The 19,144-nt window shown below is 33.7% G+C and overlaps 1 protein-coding gene across 2 annotated transcripts in view; it reads right to left on the bottom strand.

The window, feature by feature from the left end:
- The window catches only part of PGAP1 (post-GPI attachment to proteins inositol deacylase 1), an 87,182-nt gene extending 74,867 nt beyond the window's left edge, over nt 1-12,315 (bottom strand). For both annotated transcript variants that reach the window (XM_074302801.1, XM_074302800.1), the window contains exon 1: nt 12,051-12,315. In XM_074302801.1, coding sequence (XP_074158902.1) covers nt 12,051-12,194 — 144 coding nt within the window. In that variant the 5' untranslated portion in view covers nt 12,195-12,315. The remainder of the gene's footprint in view (nt 1-12,050) is intronic.
- Nucleotides 12,316-19,144: the final 6,829 nt, after the last annotated feature.

Below are 19,144 nucleotides of genomic sequence, written 5' to 3'. Positions count from 1 at the left end.
TGAACTCTGTTCCTAAATTGTTAGGAACTTAAAATTTCCACATCTCAAGGATTCTGAACACCAATGTACTGATGTACAAATCTCATTCCCCCATTCACCATTGCCTGCTCCTTTATTCCCATTTACCCTGACCCTGCATCTCAAATGTTCTACTACAAATCTATTTGTCCATTCCACTGTATTCTCTGAAATATGTTTCCTATCTTAAACTTTTTCTTCTTATTCCCTCCATATTTTGGCTCTTACTGAGACCTGACTCCCTCCCAATAAGCACTATAACCCTGGCCATCATTCACTCATATCATAATGAGAGTAAGAATGTGCCTTGCTGCTTGCTATCATTTCTAGACTCTCCTTCTGTCTCTATCATACAATAACCTCTCCTCCTTTGCAGTTCATTCAATCCAAATGTATCACCCAAGTGAAATTTTAATAGCTATTACTTTGTTTTGTTCAATATTTTCAGTCATGTCTGACTCTTTGAGACACTGTTTGAGGTTTTTTTTTTGGCAAAGACAGTAGAATGGCTTGCCACTTCCTTCTCCAATTCATCTTATAAATGAAGAAAATGAGGCAAACAGAGGTAAGTGATTTGCACAGGGTCACACAACAATTGCTTAAGACCGTATTTGAACTCATGAAGGTGAGTCTTCCTGACTCCAGGCCTAATGCTTTCTCCACTGCACATGCCATCTAGCTGCTCAATTATCCCCTCTCAACAAACTCCCTATCACCTTCAGGATCAAATATAAAACCCTCTATTTAGCTTTTAAAACCCTGGCCCCTTTCTACTTTTCTGATCATGATCACCTTACACTCTATTATGTATTCTAAGATCTCATGACACTGCCCTCTTTGATGTTTCTTGCACATAACAATGCATCTCTCAGCTCCTAAGTGTTTCCACTGGCTGTCCCACATGTTTGTAAAATTCTTCTTCCTCATGTCAACCTTCTGTCTTCCTTCAAGCCTCTGCTAAAGTCTCACTTTCTATAAGAAGCATTTCCTGGTCCTCTTTAATCTTAATATCTTCTCTGTAAGATTACTACTAATTTATCCCATATACATCTTATTAGAATAAAGTTGTTTGTATATTCTGTCTCCCATTAGATTGTAAACTCCTTGAGAACAGAAACTGTTTTTGCTCTTCATTAAATCCCCAGTGCTTAGCACAGTATCTGGTGCCTCATAAGTACTTAAAAAATGCTAGCTGATTGACTTTCTTCCATGAAATGAGGTAATCCAACAATGTTCATTTCCAAAAATGTGTTACGATTCTACATACCTTGTTCATCACTTGTCATGAGTGCAGAATTCTCATCTATCTAATATAGCGAAAATTATAAATTATCATTCTTCTGGAATCATGATTGATCACTGCATTGATCAACATTTTAGAGTCTTTCAAAATGATTCATTTTTATAATGATGGTGTTATGGTATAAATTATCTCCTGGTCCTACTCACTTCATCCTGCATCAGATCAAAATGAGGTTCAGGTGACACACAATCTTTCTTCATTTGTATATATTTTGACTTGAGCCTCCAATTTTATGAAACAAATCCTCTTTTCCCTCCCCTTTTATTTTCTTTTTTTTTTCCAGTCTCATTTTCTGCTCTTCTTTTAACAACATCAAAACATAACAAAAATTGCTTCCAAGCTCTCTTATTTGAATCCCTCTATCACACCTGCTTGACATCAGGCTCTTAGGACATGTTTAAATAATCTAAACCCAGGATAGCTAGGTAGTACAGTGAATAGAGCACCAGCCCTGAAGTCAGGAGGACCTGATCTCAGACACTTAACACTTCCTAGCTGTGTGACCATGGGCATGTCACCTAACCTCAATTGCCTCAGGGAAAAAAAAAAATCTAAACCCTTCCCATTAAAATGTAAACACGTCATCCTAAAAAAGTTGTGTTCCAATTCCTCATCTGTATTTACCTTTTTATGTTTCTTTTTACTCCTATATTTTTATTTAAAATTTCTACTAAAATTCAGTCCTTCGTAAGGAACGCATAGAAATAATTTCCTTAAAGGCCCATTTCCTTCCAAACAATAGTATTATTCTCAGTTTTACTGAGTGAAGCTATTCTTGACTGTAAACCTAGATCTCCCTTTTGGGAGGGTAACCTGATCAGATCTGAATTTTAGGAAAATCACTTTAGTAGTTGAACTCAGAGTGCAGTAGAGAGACAATACAGGCAGGCAAATCCTTCAAGAGGCTATGGCAATAATCCAGGCATAAAGTGATAAGGACCTGTGGCAAAGGGAGTGATGGCAGTGTCAGAGAAAAGGAGGCATATTCAAGGGATACTGAAAAGTGGAAGCTGAGAGATCTTGGCAACAACTTGGACATGGAAAATAAGACAGTGAGGAATCCAAGATGACTGCTAGGTAGCAAGTATGAAAGACTTAAGAGCATAATAATGCCCTCTATAGTAACAGAAAATGATAAAAGGGAGATAGCATTTGGGGGAAAGAGAAAGCTTTTTTTTAGATATACTGAATTTTATATGTTTATTGGATATGCAGTTCAAAATGTCTGAAAGGCATTTGGAGATGTGAGATTGTAGAGAGATGAGGCAGGATAGGGAAACTTGAATTTAGGTATATATAATATTAGGTAATATTGGTATTTTAAAACGTATATTGGCTATTCTTTCCTATGAGTAACTAATATTTCACTAATTATTTAGGTCTCTTTATTTCTGGAAAGAATAGTTAGATACATATAATTCCCAAATCAATCTTGGCAGATTTAATCCCTTATGATTTATTATTTCTATTGATATTTTGAATAAATGAATTTTGAATTCTGAGTCTTCCTACTGAGTTTTCTTGATTTATATATATATATATATATATATATATATATATATATATATATATATATATATATATATATGAATGATTTGTAATTCATTTGCATTTATATAATTCACAATTTTGCTAAACTTATTAACTATTTTAATTAAATCTTAGCTAACTCTCTAAGGGTTTTCTATGTTCAACATTGTATAGCTTACAAAAATCAGCAGGTTTCTCCTATGTTTATTCCCTCAATTTATTTTTTCTTTTCTTTTTTTTATTGCTATAAGATAACATGTCTAGGATTATGTTAAACAGCAGTGGTGATAATAGGCATCTTTGCTTTACTTCTGCTTTTATGGGCAAATCTAACTTTATTTATATAATGGTTGCTTTTGAGTTTAGATAAATATTATTTACTTGGCAAAAAAAAATTAACATCTTAGAATAGATGATATAAAACCCACTTGAGAACTAAATATCCTAAAAATGAGAATATACAAGATGGAAAACAAAGACTAAATAATAGAATATCAAAGCAAAACAAAAAAAAAATGAAAAAAAATAAAGAAAATATCAAAAACAACTGACTTGGTAAAAAAAAAATCAATGAAAGAAATGAAGAATAATTGAACTATCTGAAAATTAGAATCAGAAAAAAGTCTGAATACTATAGTTAAAGAAATTAAAAATGAAAGCTGTGCAGAACTATTAGAACTAAAAGTTAAAATAAAAATAGAAAAATTCACTGGTCATCTTGGGAAAAAAAAAACTCAAATGCAAAAGTTTTAAAACAGAATGTTAAAAATTGTTTTTTAACATAACTGGGGGAGGGGAGATAAAATACTAAATACATTAAAAAGAATTCCCCAAATTAATATTCCTAGGGATTTCAAAACCAAAATCTAAAGCTTTCAATTAAAGAAAAAATATTATTAGTTGCCAAAAAAGAGGACTTCATATGTCAAGGAACCACAACAGTAATTAGCACTCAAAAGTAGAAAAGTTTATAATATGATAACACAAAATTCAAGAACTAAATATTTGCAACCAAGGAGAACCCATCTGGTACTGTTATTTTACAGGAGGGTAGAAATGGGACCTCTAATGACTAGGCAATTTCAAGCATTCTTGATGAAAAGATCAGAACTACGTAGACATTTGAAATAGAAATGCAATTGCAAAGAGAACACAGTAAAGTACACATAATCATATAACTGAATAGGAATGTGTGACAAATTAAAAATAAATATCTTCTAATAATTCTAATATCATTAAGAATCATAAAGACAAAAATAACAACGTAGTTTTGTTCTTTTTTAATGAATTTAGAAAAAAATGAAAATAAAAGGGACAGGAAACAACAGAATGATAATGGATAGAAAAAGTGCCAGGAAAGGAGGGAAATCACTATTGTATAACAAAGGTGCATAAGATTAAGATTATATAGCCAAGGAGGAAGAAGTAGAAAGATGAGCACTCTATGAATTTCATTTTCATCTGAATTAGATAAAGGAAGATTGATATAGCTATATACATACATACTTAACTACATAATGATCTTCATATAAAAATATGTTAAAATAAAAAAGGAAAGAATAATATGAGGTGGAGAGGACAGGTAAGGGAATAGTCATAAGCAAAACAATTTTCTCAAATACTGAAAGAAAAAACATGAAGATTAAAATAAAAAGAAGAAAAAAAAAACCTTAGATGACAAGAAGGTTAAGGAGGAAAAAAAAGGCTGTAAAAACAGAAATTTAGAATTCATTTAGAAGACCATGAGTATCAGGCAAATTCTTTCTCTTCTATCACTTTCTTATCTGTAAATAGGGTGTGGCAGAAGTAAAGAGAAGAAAATGGCAGAAACACACAATTAAAAAACAAAACTGTGAGTATAAATAGAATGAATTAAACCACAAAATGAAATAGTGGCATCATGGATTAAAACCGAATATGACAATACACTGTTTACAAGAAATAGATTTGAAACACAAAGATTCACATAATTTTAAAAATTAAGGGCAGAAGTAAAAGCTATCATTCTTCAGCTGGACTCAATAAAAAGCAGAAATAGCAATAATGATTTTAGATAAGGCTATAGTAAATAGAGATGAAATAAAAAGAGCCAAGGAAATTATAGTATGTTAAAAGGCAAAATAGATAATGAATCAATACTAATATTTAACGTACAAACACCTAATAACATAGCAACTAAATATTAAAAGGCAAAATTTCTTGAACTGAGGAGAAATAAAAAATTTAATCAAAAGACAAATGAAAAATTCAGGGCTTGAATGGAATTTTAGAAAACTTATAAATGATAGAATTTTCGAGAAGAATAAATGGAAATGAAAAAATGTATATATTTCTAAGCTGCATATGGCATCTACAAAAATCAACTGTACTAAAGCATAAAAATCTCGCCAAAAAAAATGTAAAACTATATTATACACATTATTTACAGATTGCATTTATAATGCAATAAAAATTCTATTCAATAAAGATCCCTTGAAGAAAGAATTTAAAGGTAATTGAAAACCTGACAAAGTCATTCAAAACAATTGGTGGGTTAAAGATTAAATTACAGAAACAAAAGAAAATTTCATCAAAGGCAATGACAATAATGAGACCATATACCCATAGACCATATACCAAAACTTATGGGACACAGATAAAAGCAAAAAGGGGAAAAATTTATATCTCTAAATATAAAATAAATATTTCTAAATATAAAATTTCTGAATATATCTAAAAAATCTCATCAAGAAGATGAAGAACAAATCAATGATAATTCATACTACTAAAACAACTTGATCAACAAATCAAAAATCCTCAACTGATTAACTGTGAAAATTAAAGATATTAATAAAATTGAAAGAAAATCACCTTTTATAAATAAAAGTAGGAACTCAATTTTAGAAATAATAAAATAGATTAAATTAACCTGATTTAAAAAGGAAAAACAAACTGATAGAATCAGAAATGAAAAAACCTTAAAACTTATCAATAAACAAATGAAATTATTATAAACTTTTTTGCCCATATATACTAACCAAACTGATATTTAACAAAATTTTAAATATACAAAATAGTAAAAGAAGAAATGGATGATCTAAATAACCTATTTTGAAAAATAAATTGAACAAGTAATAAAGAACTCCCAAAGAGGAGAAAAAGAACACCTCTATGAGAAATCATGAGTGAATAGTATCAACTAATTCTGATAATAAACTGTTTGCAATAATAATAAAAATATCATTTCATTCTCTTCCTATGATGTAAATATACCTAATGAATGCTGATGAATATAAAATGTAGCAAGTAGTCACCTACAACAACCTATTAGAAAGATCATTTTGACCAGGCTGCAGGAATTATGCCAGTAATGCAATATTAGTTCCAAAAAAAAAGAAAGAAAAGAAGCTTTCATGTTAACATAAATCACTAAAACTCTCTGATTACATTGCTAGATTCTGGGGAAAAAACAAAACAAAACAAAACAAAAAACTTGATAAACTCCAACATTCATTTTAACTAAAAACTCCTGAAATCAAAAGAATAAAGGGATCTTCCTTAAGATAACATATTTCCTGATATATCTTGTTTGTATTTAATTGTTTGGGTTTTGTCTCCTCCATTGGACTGAGTTTCTTGAGAACAATGATTAGTTTTTCCCTGTCTTTATATTTCAAGTACTTAATGTGTGGAACATAGTAGACATAAATTCTGACAGACTCAATACTGGGTCTCTATTCCAAAAGGATAAAAAAGGTAAAAGGACTCATATATGCAAAAATGTTTGTAGCAGTTCTTTTTGTAATGGCTAGGAACTGGAAACTGAGTGGATGTCCATCAGTTGCAAAATGGCTAAATAAACTATGGTATATGAAGGTAATGGAATATTGCAGTTCTATAAGAAATGATGAGAAGGCTAATTTCAGAAAAGCTTAGAAAGATTTATATGAATTAATGCTGAGTGAAACGAGCAGAACCAGGAGAACATTATACATAGTAACAACAATATTATATGATGATCAACTGCCATGGACTTGACTTTTCTCAACAATTCATGGTAATTCCAATAGACTTGGGATGGAAATCAAGAGAGAAACAATAGAGACTAAATATGGATCAAAGAATAGTATTTTCATCTTTTTGTTTGTTTTTTCCTTTCTCATAGTTTCCCCCCTCTTCAGGGTTTGTTTTTTTTTTGGTACAATATGACAAATATGAAAACATATAAAAGGCTTGCATATATTTAAACTATATAGATTGCTTGCTGTCTTGGGGAGGACAAAGGAAGAGAAAGAGGAAGTTTAGAAGGGAAGTAACAAATTGGGAAAATATTTTTAAAAGTAAAGGTTCTGACAAAGGTCTCATTTCCAAAATATATAGAGAACTGACCCTAATTTATAGGAAACCAAACCATTCTCCAATTGATAAATGGTCAAGGGATATGAACAGACAATTCTCAGATGATGAAATTGAAACTATTTCCACTCATATGAAAGAGTGTTCCAAATCACTACTGATCAGAGAAATGCAAATTAAGACAACTCTGAGATACCACTACACACCTGTCAGATTGGCTAAGATGACAGGAACAAATAATAATGAATGTTGGAGGGGATGTGGGAAAACTGGGACACTGATACATTGTTGGTGGAGTTGTGAAAGAATACAGCCATTCTGGAGAGCAATTTGGAACTATGCCCAAAAAGTTATCAAACTGTGCATACCCTTTGACCCAGCATTGCTGTTATTGGGATTATATCCCAAAGAAATACTAAAAAGGGGAAAGGGACCTATATGTGCCAAAATGCTTGTGGCAGCTCTTTTTGTTGTAGCTAGAAACTGGAAGTTGAATGGATGTCCATCAATTGGAGAATGGTTGGGTAAATTATGGTATATGAAGGTTATGGAATATTATTGCTCTGTAAGAAATGACCAGCAGGAGGAATACAGAGAGGCTTGGAGAGACTTACATCAACTGATGCTGAGTGAAAAGAACAGAACCAGAAGATCGCTGTACACTTCAATGCTGTATGAAGAGGTATTCTGAGGGAAGTGGATATCTTCAACATAAAGAAGATCCAACTCACTTACAGTTGATCAATGATGGACAGAAATAACTATATCCAGAGAAGGAACACTGGGAAGTGAATGTAAATTGTTAGCACTACTGTCTATCTACCCAGGTTATTTATACCTTCGGAAGCTAATACTTAATGTGCAACAAGAAAATGGTATTTACACACATATATTGTATCTAGGTTATATTGTAACACATGTAAAATATACGGGATTACCTGTCATGGGGGGGGGAGGGAGTGGAGGGAAGGAGGGGATAATTTGGAAAAATGAATAAAAAATTTAAAAAAAATTAAAAAAAAGAAAGAGGAAGAAAAAATTAGAACACAAAGTTTTAAAAAATGAATGCTAAAAATGATCTTTACATGTATTTGGGGAAAAATACTATTTAAATCCTGCAAAAAAATGCTCACAAAATTAATGATGAATATAGTAAATAACATTTACTATGAAGAATCAGAGAGGGAATAATGAAAAGAATGTAGTCTGAGACAGCAAAAGAATAAATGTTAAATCAATTTGCAAAAAAAGAAGAAGGATATTTGCAAGCTAAAGATCAATGAGCTTGACTTAATAACTGGAAAAATTCTAGATCATTTGGAGTCAAGGTAACCAAAATAACCTTATTTTTTAACAGAATTATTAAACTAATATAACAAGGCAATGTTATATTGGTTACTTAATTTTAGCAAAACATTTATCAAAATCTTTGATACTGTCCTTGTGAAAAATTTTATATATTTATATATCAGCTAACAAGGGATGAAATCAAAACTGATTGAATGGCTAGATCCAAAGATCAGTTATTAATAGATCAATATCATCTTAGAAGGAAATCTCCAATGGGGTACCAAGGAGATCCAGGCTTTGCACTGTGCTTGTAAAAATTTTTATCAGTGACTTTGATCAATTTTATCAAATTGGTGTATGACACATTAGGTGAAATTGCCATGATACAAAAAAGATTTAAGAAGTTAGAAAAGTAGCCAAACATAATATAATGAAATTACTAATAAAGTCTTACTTTTGGGTTAAAAAAAAAAAAAGTGACTTCACAAGAACAATACTAGGAAGAACATTAAGAGTGATTGAAAAGCAGTTTGACTGACAAAACTCCCAGTGGTTCCAAAAAGGGTTACACCCCAGTAAAAATATCTCATAGACAGGCTAAATCAGGTTAAGGAATACCAACAGGCCTCAAACCTGTCCATGAGTTGGGAAGATATCTACTCCAAATTTGTGAAGACAATCCCAGGCAGAATGAGTGGATGAGAACAATTCATTCCAACAACCATTAAAGTGGTAGAAGCAGGTGCTCTGGAACACTTAGAACTTTGACAGGCTTTAAAGACATCAAGGTTATCCACTGAATCCTGGGTCATCACTAGTCATCTTAACTTTTGTCCTACCATTGAACCTCAGTGACTCAGGAAGAAAGAGTTAAGATTGATGACTAGGCTTCACCTCAATTCAATTCACATACAAGTCTAAACATTACTCATGATGGCACTGTTCCTCTTTGCAAACAAAGGATGAATAAAAAGAATATAAATACAATTTGAGTCAAGAGTGTGACATGACAGCAAATAGTTAATTCCTTCTTGGGCTACATTAAAAGAACAGAGTCCAGGAATGAGGAGTGATATTCCTATTGTATACTCTTGTCAGTTAAAGCAAGTCCAGAGTTTTCTGTTCAGGATACCACATTTCAAGATAGAAATTGGTAAGCATGTCTAGATGGGATTAATTAAAATGATGAAAGGACTCAAATTCATGCTAAAAGAGAAAAAGCTGAAGGATCTAAAGTATAGCTAAGAAAATAGAAGTCTAGGGATGAGAGGAGACACATGATCAGTTTTAAAATATCTGAAAGCCTATATAACATGCATGTGGGTTGATATTTGTTCTGCTCGGCCTAATAGGACAAAACAAGTAATCAAGAGCAGAATGTGTAAAGAGCAAATTTAGGTCTTATGATGAGGAAATGAACAATTAGAGCTATCAGAATATGGAATAAGCTGCCTCAAGAAATAATGGATTTCTCATCACAAGTAGTCTTCAAGTAAAGGGTGAATAATCATGCCAGGTACATTATAGGACAGGATTCTTTTCCAATTATAGGATGAACTAAATAGACTCTGAAGGTCCTTTCAATTCCAAAATTCTGTGATTCTGTGAAAAGGCAATTGCTTATTACTCTTATTTCCTACAACTAACATATCTTCATTTATCGTTTATAATTTAAAAATAAATGGAATTTACCATTGTTATACAGTAATTTGACTTAAATCAAACTCATATCATAATTAAGATAACCTACTTTAGCCTATTGAGATCTTCCTCATCATTAAATCATACAACATGGAAAGAAATAATATTCAGTTAGAGCAAGGGCTATTAACTTAAAAATCTTTAAATTTGTTTTAAAAATATTTCAATAAAAATTTCAATAAAATATTTCAATAAAAGCTAATTTTCTTTATGCATTTCAAGACATTATTTTGAAAAGAGGTCCACACAATCCAGCAGACCGCTAAAGATATCCATCCCACACACAAAAATAGTAAAAAAAAAAAAAAAAACTAAATTAGAGACAAAATAAAGCAGAGCCATTTAAATAATTAGTAAAATGTAAAAAAGTAAACTTAAAATGCCAATTATTTCATTATTTCTGCAGTCAGGCCTAAATTTGTTCATTACATATTCTTTATTCCCTATTTTGCCTATATCAAATGTTTCCATTTCATTTCTTTTACCAATCACTAATTCAAAACCCTGATTAGCAAGCACATCAAAAAATAAGAAGCCATATGAAAATTTCCATAAATTTAGTCCTTAAAAAACAGATCACTACTTGGGATGGAATCGTGTATAGAACTGTAAACAGTAGTAGGAAAGTGCATAACAGAAAGTTACTACTTTCCTATGACATTTCATTGAATAAGTGTGGTACTATAATCTTTCCTGGTTTACCAAAATGATTTTTAAGGAATGTTTCCTAAAGTTTTAGAAGCCATATGGGAAGTGCTTTTCTTGGAATTATTACAGGACTGATTTTATTGTAGAATGTAAACACCAGAGAAGATCTTCATCATCTAGTCCAACTCTTTTTTTTTTTTTTTTAACATAACTGAGGGAAAGTAGACTTTGACTTACCCAAGGTCACAAAGGTAATATAGGAGATTGAGTGCTCTTTCTATTTCACTATATCATAATTAAAGCTAAAAACATTTTGGAGAAAAATTATGAAGAAACTCATTAGGGCAATGTCATTTTTACACTGATGCCGCGAACCATTTCACTGTGAATACTACCCAGAACACCATATTGGTGAGAAAATTGAGGTTGAACATCCTCAGAAGGGGAGGGGGTGTGGCCAAATTGATAGAAGCAAGGCCAGGCCTTTGTTGTGAGCTCATTAAAGGAAAAGACTGGTCCTTTTTTCCCTTTTACATTGTAGCTCCATCTGTTTTGCACATAGTAAATACTTCATAAAGGTTAGAACTGAATAGAGAAATGTGGAACAGGTGGTATGTGCAACTGGTAAGAGGTCGGGTTTGTTGTTAAAGACTAGCACACATAAACACCAAAAAATGTAGCTTATAAAAACATGACAGTCCAACCTGGTTTAAAAGAAATATATTTCCCCCCACCCCCATTCAGTCTCGCATCCAATCCTACAAAAACACAAGTCCATAAAGAAGGAAAACAAAGCCTTCAACAGGCAGTCTTGAGATCACCTACGCTCACACTCCCTTTCTCTGCAGCATTTTATACCCGATTACAGAAACGCGAAAGGTGTCATTCGTGATAGTGGGGGGAGGGGGGGTTAAAATAACGAGGGATCGGGAGACACCTGTTGGGGGGCAGGGGGCACGGGTATCATTTGAATAAGAGGGAGGGTTTCTGTAGGTCCACGCCAAAAAGTGCAGGGTTTGGGATCTGGAAACTATCGTGAGGCAAAAAGAAGAGGGAATTTTAAGGAAGAAGCAGGGGCTGGGACCTCGCAACAAGCCCCATTAAATAGGAAACGGTTCACAGGAAAGGAGGGGTCCCAGAGCACAGATGTGGAGTACACGGGAGTGAGGGGAGAAAAATGGGGTAAGGGATGGGTGGGGCAGCTTGGGGGCGGGGCCACACTCACCTGGTATTCCGGATACTCGAACATGTAGCTCATGCTGCACTTGTTCTCTTCATACCCAAAGAAAACATCCCACATCCCTAAGGCCACCATCAGTGTCAAAGCACCATAAAACGTCACGGTCCAGGCTTTGGCCAACGAGACCATTTCGCCCAGAGAGCAGGGGCCACGAGACCAGGCCGACGGACTGACTGACAGACCCGAACACCCGATTGACTCTCGGCTAGGAGACTAGGCAGGAGAAGCGCGTCTGCGCACGCGCCCACGCAGCGCCCACACCCCCTCAGTCTGTCTGTCCTCCTGCCAGCCCGCCAGTCCCCGCTGCTGGTCGGCCGTTAGCACGCATGCGCTGAACGGGGGGGTGGGGGTGGGCAGAGAATATTATAAGTAGGTGTGTGAGTGTGTGAGCGTAAAAGTGTGAGTGTGCGCGCGTGCGCGAATGTGTTTCCCTTTCTCCCGCCCTCTCTCCCTCTGAGTAGAGTCAAACCCGAAGAGGGGAGGAGGGACGGGTAGGGGATTTGGGGAGTTCAAAGCTCCAGGGGCTGGGAGAGTAAAGATGAAAGTGGAAAAGGAAATGGAGGAGAGAAAAGAGATGAATGAAAGGGAGTAAAAGGAGAAAAAGAGCTCTGAGGTCACAGGTCACTCCAGATTCCTTTTCTGCAGGCTTAAATAAAACCTTTCTGTTCAATTAGGAAACCCCTCAGGTTTGAGTCCTTGGACTGAGGCGGCCGAAGGCACTGCCGGCCACCTCACCTTAAAGGCACACTCCACGACGGAGAGATTCAGGAGAGCAGATAAAGCGAGTGTGTTTTGTTTTCAACTCTCTGGGTTCTACACAGCAGGCTCCAGGATTTTAAAAGCACTGAATATACATATACACCACCCCAAAACACGGAAAAATGATTCCAATATATATGCCTTCAAAATCTGTTTTAACCCTTACCACCCTCAGTCTTACAGGACGGGATAGTAATTCTCCTTTCTCCCACTCAGTAGGAACATTCGACCAGCCCTTCCATTCTTACACGAGTCATAGGACCCTTAGATTGCCCTTGAAAATTATTATGTTTCAGATGAAGAAACAGGCCCGTTGAAATGAATTATCTCCTCAAGAGTACTCAGCAAATAAGTAGCACAGCCAAGATTCAAGTCCAGGATTTGTTGTTGCAGAATTTATACTCTTTATCTTTGTTAAGTCAATTGATTGATATCTATTATATGTTCAACATATATTGTACATTTGTTTCTGCTTAATGGCACCTTAATTTTTATGCACCAGCCCAACTGGCACCTGAATAAAAATTTCCTCTATAATAACCTGTCATCATTACACAAGTGTTTATTCATCGTCTGTTTAAATGTATCACTTATCAATAAGGTAGTTCTCATATTCACCAAAAATAGTTATTTTTTGTGATAGCTGAGAATTGGAAACAAAGTAGATACTCATCAATTGAAGAATAGCTAAAATTGTAGTGCATGACTAATAGCTGTAAGAAAGAATGTGTGTAGTGAGTAGAGAAGCATGGATTTTAGGAATATAGATTTAGAGCTGGAAAGGGTCTTAGATCATCTACTCTAACGCCTACATTTCACAGATAAGCAAACTGGCGCATATAGAGGTGAAGTGACTTGCCATTGCTCTCACAGGCAGAACAATAAATAAAATGAACATTTATTAAGCCTTACCATGGAGAAGATGCTGTGCTAAGAGCCAAGGATACAAAAGGGGAAAAAAATGAAGCAGTCCCTGACTTTAAGGAGCTGACATTCTGTGAGAATTTGGACCCCAACTTGTATGCAAATAAACATGAAAGAAAATGGCCTGTAGAATCAAAGGATTTAAATTTAAATCCTTTATTTAAATCCTAATTCTCATGCCTAATACATGTATTATTGTGAGCAAGTCTAGGTCTGTTTCCTCATATATAAAATAAAGACATTGCATTGGTTGGCCTCAAAGGTCCTTCTAGCTCATAATATTTCTGACCTATGATTTAAAAAAATACAAAATATTTTCAAGAGAATACAGGCACTAATAACTGAGATGAAGAGGAAAGATATTCTGTAGAAAGTGGCATTTGTGCTGGGTTTTGAAGGAAGCTGGAAATTTTATCAGACAGAAAGGAGAAAAAGGTGTATTCTAGATATGGCAAAAAACCTGGGCAAAAGTGTGTTAGTAGATAGAAGATGATTGTGTTCAGGCTAGTGTGTTTACTTGATTAGAATAGAGAGTGAATAAAGGTATAAAGAATGAAAGGAAAATTAAGAGCTATATTAATAATAGATGCTTTTAAATGCCAAGCTAAGTAGTCTGTATTTTATCTTAAAGACAATGGTGGCCACTGGAGATTTTTGAACAGAGGACTGATGATCAAATATATGTTTGAGGATATCAGTTCCTTAAGTATGAAAAAAGATTGGCAAGAGGAGAAACTAGTAACAGAGAGACCAATTAGGAGGCTATTCTAAAAATTTAGGCAAGAGTTTTTGAGGGCCTAAACTAGGATAGAGAGATATTAAAAAGAAGAGAGAAAATGTGAGAGATGCTATAGAGACAGAAGCAAGAAAATTTTGTCACACACTTTGGTAAGGAAGAATGAAGAGTCAAAATGACTTTTTTTTTTTTAATTTGAGTATCAAATTCAGTCAAGCTCCATTTAAAAACCAACTTTTCCAGTTTGAAAAATGGATAGTCATAACCTAAAAGTTGCCTTTATTGGAATAATTTTAAGCAGCCCCTCATTCAAATACATGGGGGTAAAAGTGCCAGCTACAAATTTAAGTGTTTAAACCATCTTTAGTAAGTAGCAGAGGTGATGTTCAAACCTAGATCATCTGAACCACAATCTGATATCATGCTACCTTTTCTCTATTTTCTTTTGTGAATACATTATAGTTTTGCAAAGTTCTTTCTAAATGTGGTACCCAGAACTAAACACAACATCCCAGAAATTACTTTTGCTAAGTAAAGTACAACAAAGACCCTCATTGTTTTACCCATCTCATAGTATCGTCTCATTCTGTGCCCTTCACTGAAGCTGAAGACCATAGTTTTTCTTGCTATCTTTTCACAACTGATTCATGTAAAAAAGAGTCCACTAAAAATCCCAGTTGAACCTCTGGTTAAAGAGTTTTGTAGAGGAGAGATTAAACTTAATCTAGTTGGGCCCAGAGGACAAAACAAAGAATAAAAAGTAGAAATTAAAAAAAAAAAAAAAAAAAAGATTGAAGTTCATTGTTAGGATTTGTTCTTGTTATAATAGAACTAAAAAGTGGAGTGATCTATTCAAAGAAATATTGAGTTCTCCATTACTAGAACTCTTCGAACAATGGTTGCCAAATCACCATAGGCCAAAGATTCAATAATTCAATTCAGTAAACATTTATTTAGCCATTATTCCATACAAGGCACTGTACTAATTTTTGAGACTATAAAGACAAAAATAAAAGTCCCTACCTCTGAAGGATTTACATTTTACTGGATCCTTTGGAAGGCAAAGGGGCTAGAATTACAACAAAGAATTTCCTAACAGAAAAACTGAGCACAATCCTTAAGGGCAAAAAACTGTCATTCAATGAAATAAAGGAGTATAAAGCATTCCTGATAAAAATACCACAGCTGAACAACAACAATGAAAAATTTCAAATACAAGCCTCAAGCATAAAAAGGTAAAAATAAAAGAGAAAAAATAAGGGATTCACTAAGACTAAACTCCCTACATTCCTACACAGGAAGATGATATTTATAACTTTTAAGAATTCTACTGCTACTATTAGGGCAGTTAGAAAGAGTATACTTAGACAGGGTGAGGACATAAGGTGACTTCGATGAGATGATATAAAAATTAAGGAGTGAGATAGATTACACTGGGAACAGAATAAAGAGAGAGGTACATTATCTCACATGAAGAGGCACAAAAGACTTATACATGTAGGGGAAGATGGGTTGGCAGGCAGTTGACATTGAATTAATTCAGGGAGGTAAAACACAATTATTTGGGTATAGAAATCTATTTTACTTGATGGGGAAATGAGGGAAGTAGTTTATAAAAGGGGAAGATTGACAGAAGGAAAGGCAGATGGAAGGAGATGATGATCAGAAGCAAAATACTGGTGAGGATATAAAAGGTTAAAGGAGAAAGAAAAGGATAAACTGTAGGAAGAATGGTATGGAAAAAATCATAACTGTATAGTAATCATAAAAGTGAATGGAATGAGCTCACCCATAAAATGGAAGCAGATGGCCAAGTAGATTAGAAACCAGAATCCTATAATATGTTGTTTACATGAAACAAACTTGAAGCAGCGAGACACACACAGAATAAAAGTAAGGAGCTGGAGCAAAATTTATTATGCTTCAATTGAAGAAAAAAAAAACAGTGAGGGTAGCAGTTATGATCTTAGACAAAGCAAAACCAAAAATAGATCTAATTATGAGATAAAAAAGGAAACTACATCTTAATAAAAGATAATGAAATAATTTCAATACAAAATATATGTGCAGGAAGCTGTATAGTGTCCAAATTCTTAAAGAAGTTAAATGACTATACAAAACTGTAAAGAGCTGAAACTCTGAGTTGGTGCACTGGAATCAGACAACTGAGCACTTAAGGCTAATTATCTATTGGACAATACTCTATTAGCATATGCCTGGGAAATGGCCTTTCTCACTATTCTGTGCTGGCTCAGTCTTTTGGTACATACAGATAATTGTAGGAAGGATTAGGGAGTGGAGTAAGACAAACCAGGGTCACTTTGGATGGGGACAAGGAGTAGAGAGAGGAGGTTGTGGAGAGCTCGTGGAGTTTTCATCCATCTCCTTTACTTCTCCCCCTGAAGACCAAGGACTTTTGCTGATCCTGACTCTGGCTGATCCTGAGGTCAACAGGGAGCTAACTCAGACTTCATACAAAACTATACTATTGGGGCAATTCAATTTTTACCCTCTCAGAACTATATAAATCTAGCCATAAAATAAACAAGAAAGAACTTTTAATTCTTTATATAGTAGAGTATATATATATATGCTATATATATATGATACATACCGTGTTTCCCCGATAATAAGACACTGTCTTATTATTTTTTTGGGACTAAAAAACACCAGAGGGCTTATTTTCAGGGGAGGGCTTATTTTAATGAACATTGACAGCAATTTTAATAAACAGGTAAATGTGAACAAAAATTTTTTTACCTTTATTCAATAATGATCATGTCATCTTCTTCAACAACATCGTCATAAGTATCCATACCCTGAATTCCAGCCTGGATGTCTTGCGCCAGCAAGCAAATCACCAGGGAAGAAGAGGATGACGCGCTCACTGCTGCAGCTCTGATTGGATGCAGCTCGGAGCGCGACGTGCGTTTCACCCGGGAGGGGAGGGCGGCGCTGCTTACTGAAGGTACCGCTACGCAGCATATAGCGCAGGGGATCACCATGATGACCGTTTTCATAGTAAGTTCGATAGGGCTTATTTTCGGGGGAGGGCTTATTTTAGCGGAATATTAAAGAGTATGTGGGTGTCTTATTTTCAGGATAGGTCTTATTATCGGGGAAACACGGTAGTATATATATATATGTATATATACATATATATATATAACTATATGTATAGTTCTTTATATAGTATATTATATAGTAATATATAGTAATGTATAATTCTATACATTGGGGGAAATAAAGTCCTACCAAATTCCTTTTATTATACAAATATGGTACTGATACTAAAACCAGAAAGAATACTGAAAAAGGAAACCATAAATCAATTTCCCTAATGAATATTGATGCAAAAATTTAAAATAAAATATTGGCAATAAAATTATACAGTATAGCAAAAAAATATATACTATTATAAGATGGGACTTATACCAGGAATGCACAGCTAGCTCAATATTAGAAAAGCTATTAACATAATTGATCATGTAAATAATAAAATCAACAGAAATAATATGATTTACTCAATAGTTGCAGAAAAAGGTTTTGGCAAAATGCAACATCTATTCCTATCTAAAATGCCAAGAACATAGGAATAAATGGAGCTTCCCTTAAAATGATAAGTAGTATCTAAAACTCTCCACAAACAGTATCTGTAGGGTAGCTAGATAGTACAATAGGTATAGCACTGTAGTGCTAACTCCCCATAGTTAGGAGGATCTGAGTTCAAATATGGCCTCAGAGACTTAACTCTTACTATCTGTGACTATCACTTAACCCTTATTGCCTCACCAAAAAAAAAAGCATTATCTACAATGAGAAAAAGCTGGAAACCTTCCCAGTAAGATCAAAGGTTAATCAAAGATATGTCTTATCATCATTATATTCAATTATTGTAATAAAATATTAGTATATATTATTATTAGTTATTAGTTATAGCAATAAGAGAAGAAAAAATTGAAGGAATTAGAACAGGCAATGAGGAAACAAAACTATCACTCTTTGCAGATGACATGATGGTATACTTAGATAATTCTAGAGAAACACTTAAAAACTACTTGAAATAACAACTTTTGCAAAGTTGCAAGATATAAAATAAAGCCACAAAAAATATCATCGTTACTATGTATTATCAGTGAAGTCTAGCAGCAGGAGATAGAAAAAGAAATCCCACTTAAAATAACTGTAGACAATATAAAATATTTTTTTAATCTGCCAAAGCAAACCCAGGAACTGCAAAATATTTTTCATATAAATAAAGTAAGATCTAAACAATTAGAAAACTATTAATTGCTCATGGGCAGGTTGAGTCACTATAATAAAAATGATAATTCTATCTGAATAAATTTATTTATTCAATACCATACCAAACTACCAAAGATATTTTATAGAGCTAGAAAAATAATAATAAAATTCATCTGGAAAAATGAAAGATCAAAAATACAAGGTAATTAAGGAGGGGGAAATGTAAAGGAAGGTGAAATAGTTATAGCACATCTTAAGATATATTATAAAATAGTAATCATCAAAATTATGTTACTGTCTAAGAAATAGAGTAGTACATTATTGGGAATAGACTAGGTACAGAAGACAGTACTAAATGACCATAGTAATCTAGTGTTTGATAAACCTAGAGATTCCAATTTCTGGGACAAGAACT

Source organism: Sminthopsis crassicaudata, chromosome 3 (genome assembly GCF_048593235.1).
Source record: "Sminthopsis crassicaudata isolate SCR6 chromosome 3, ASM4859323v1, whole genome shotgun sequence".
In the NCBI taxonomy this organism is placed as follows: Eukaryota; Metazoa; Chordata; class Mammalia; order Dasyuromorphia; family Dasyuridae; genus Sminthopsis; species Sminthopsis crassicaudata.
The sequence above is the reverse complement of the archived record's forward strand: the minus strand, read 5'-3'. Positions and strand labels throughout refer to the sequence as shown.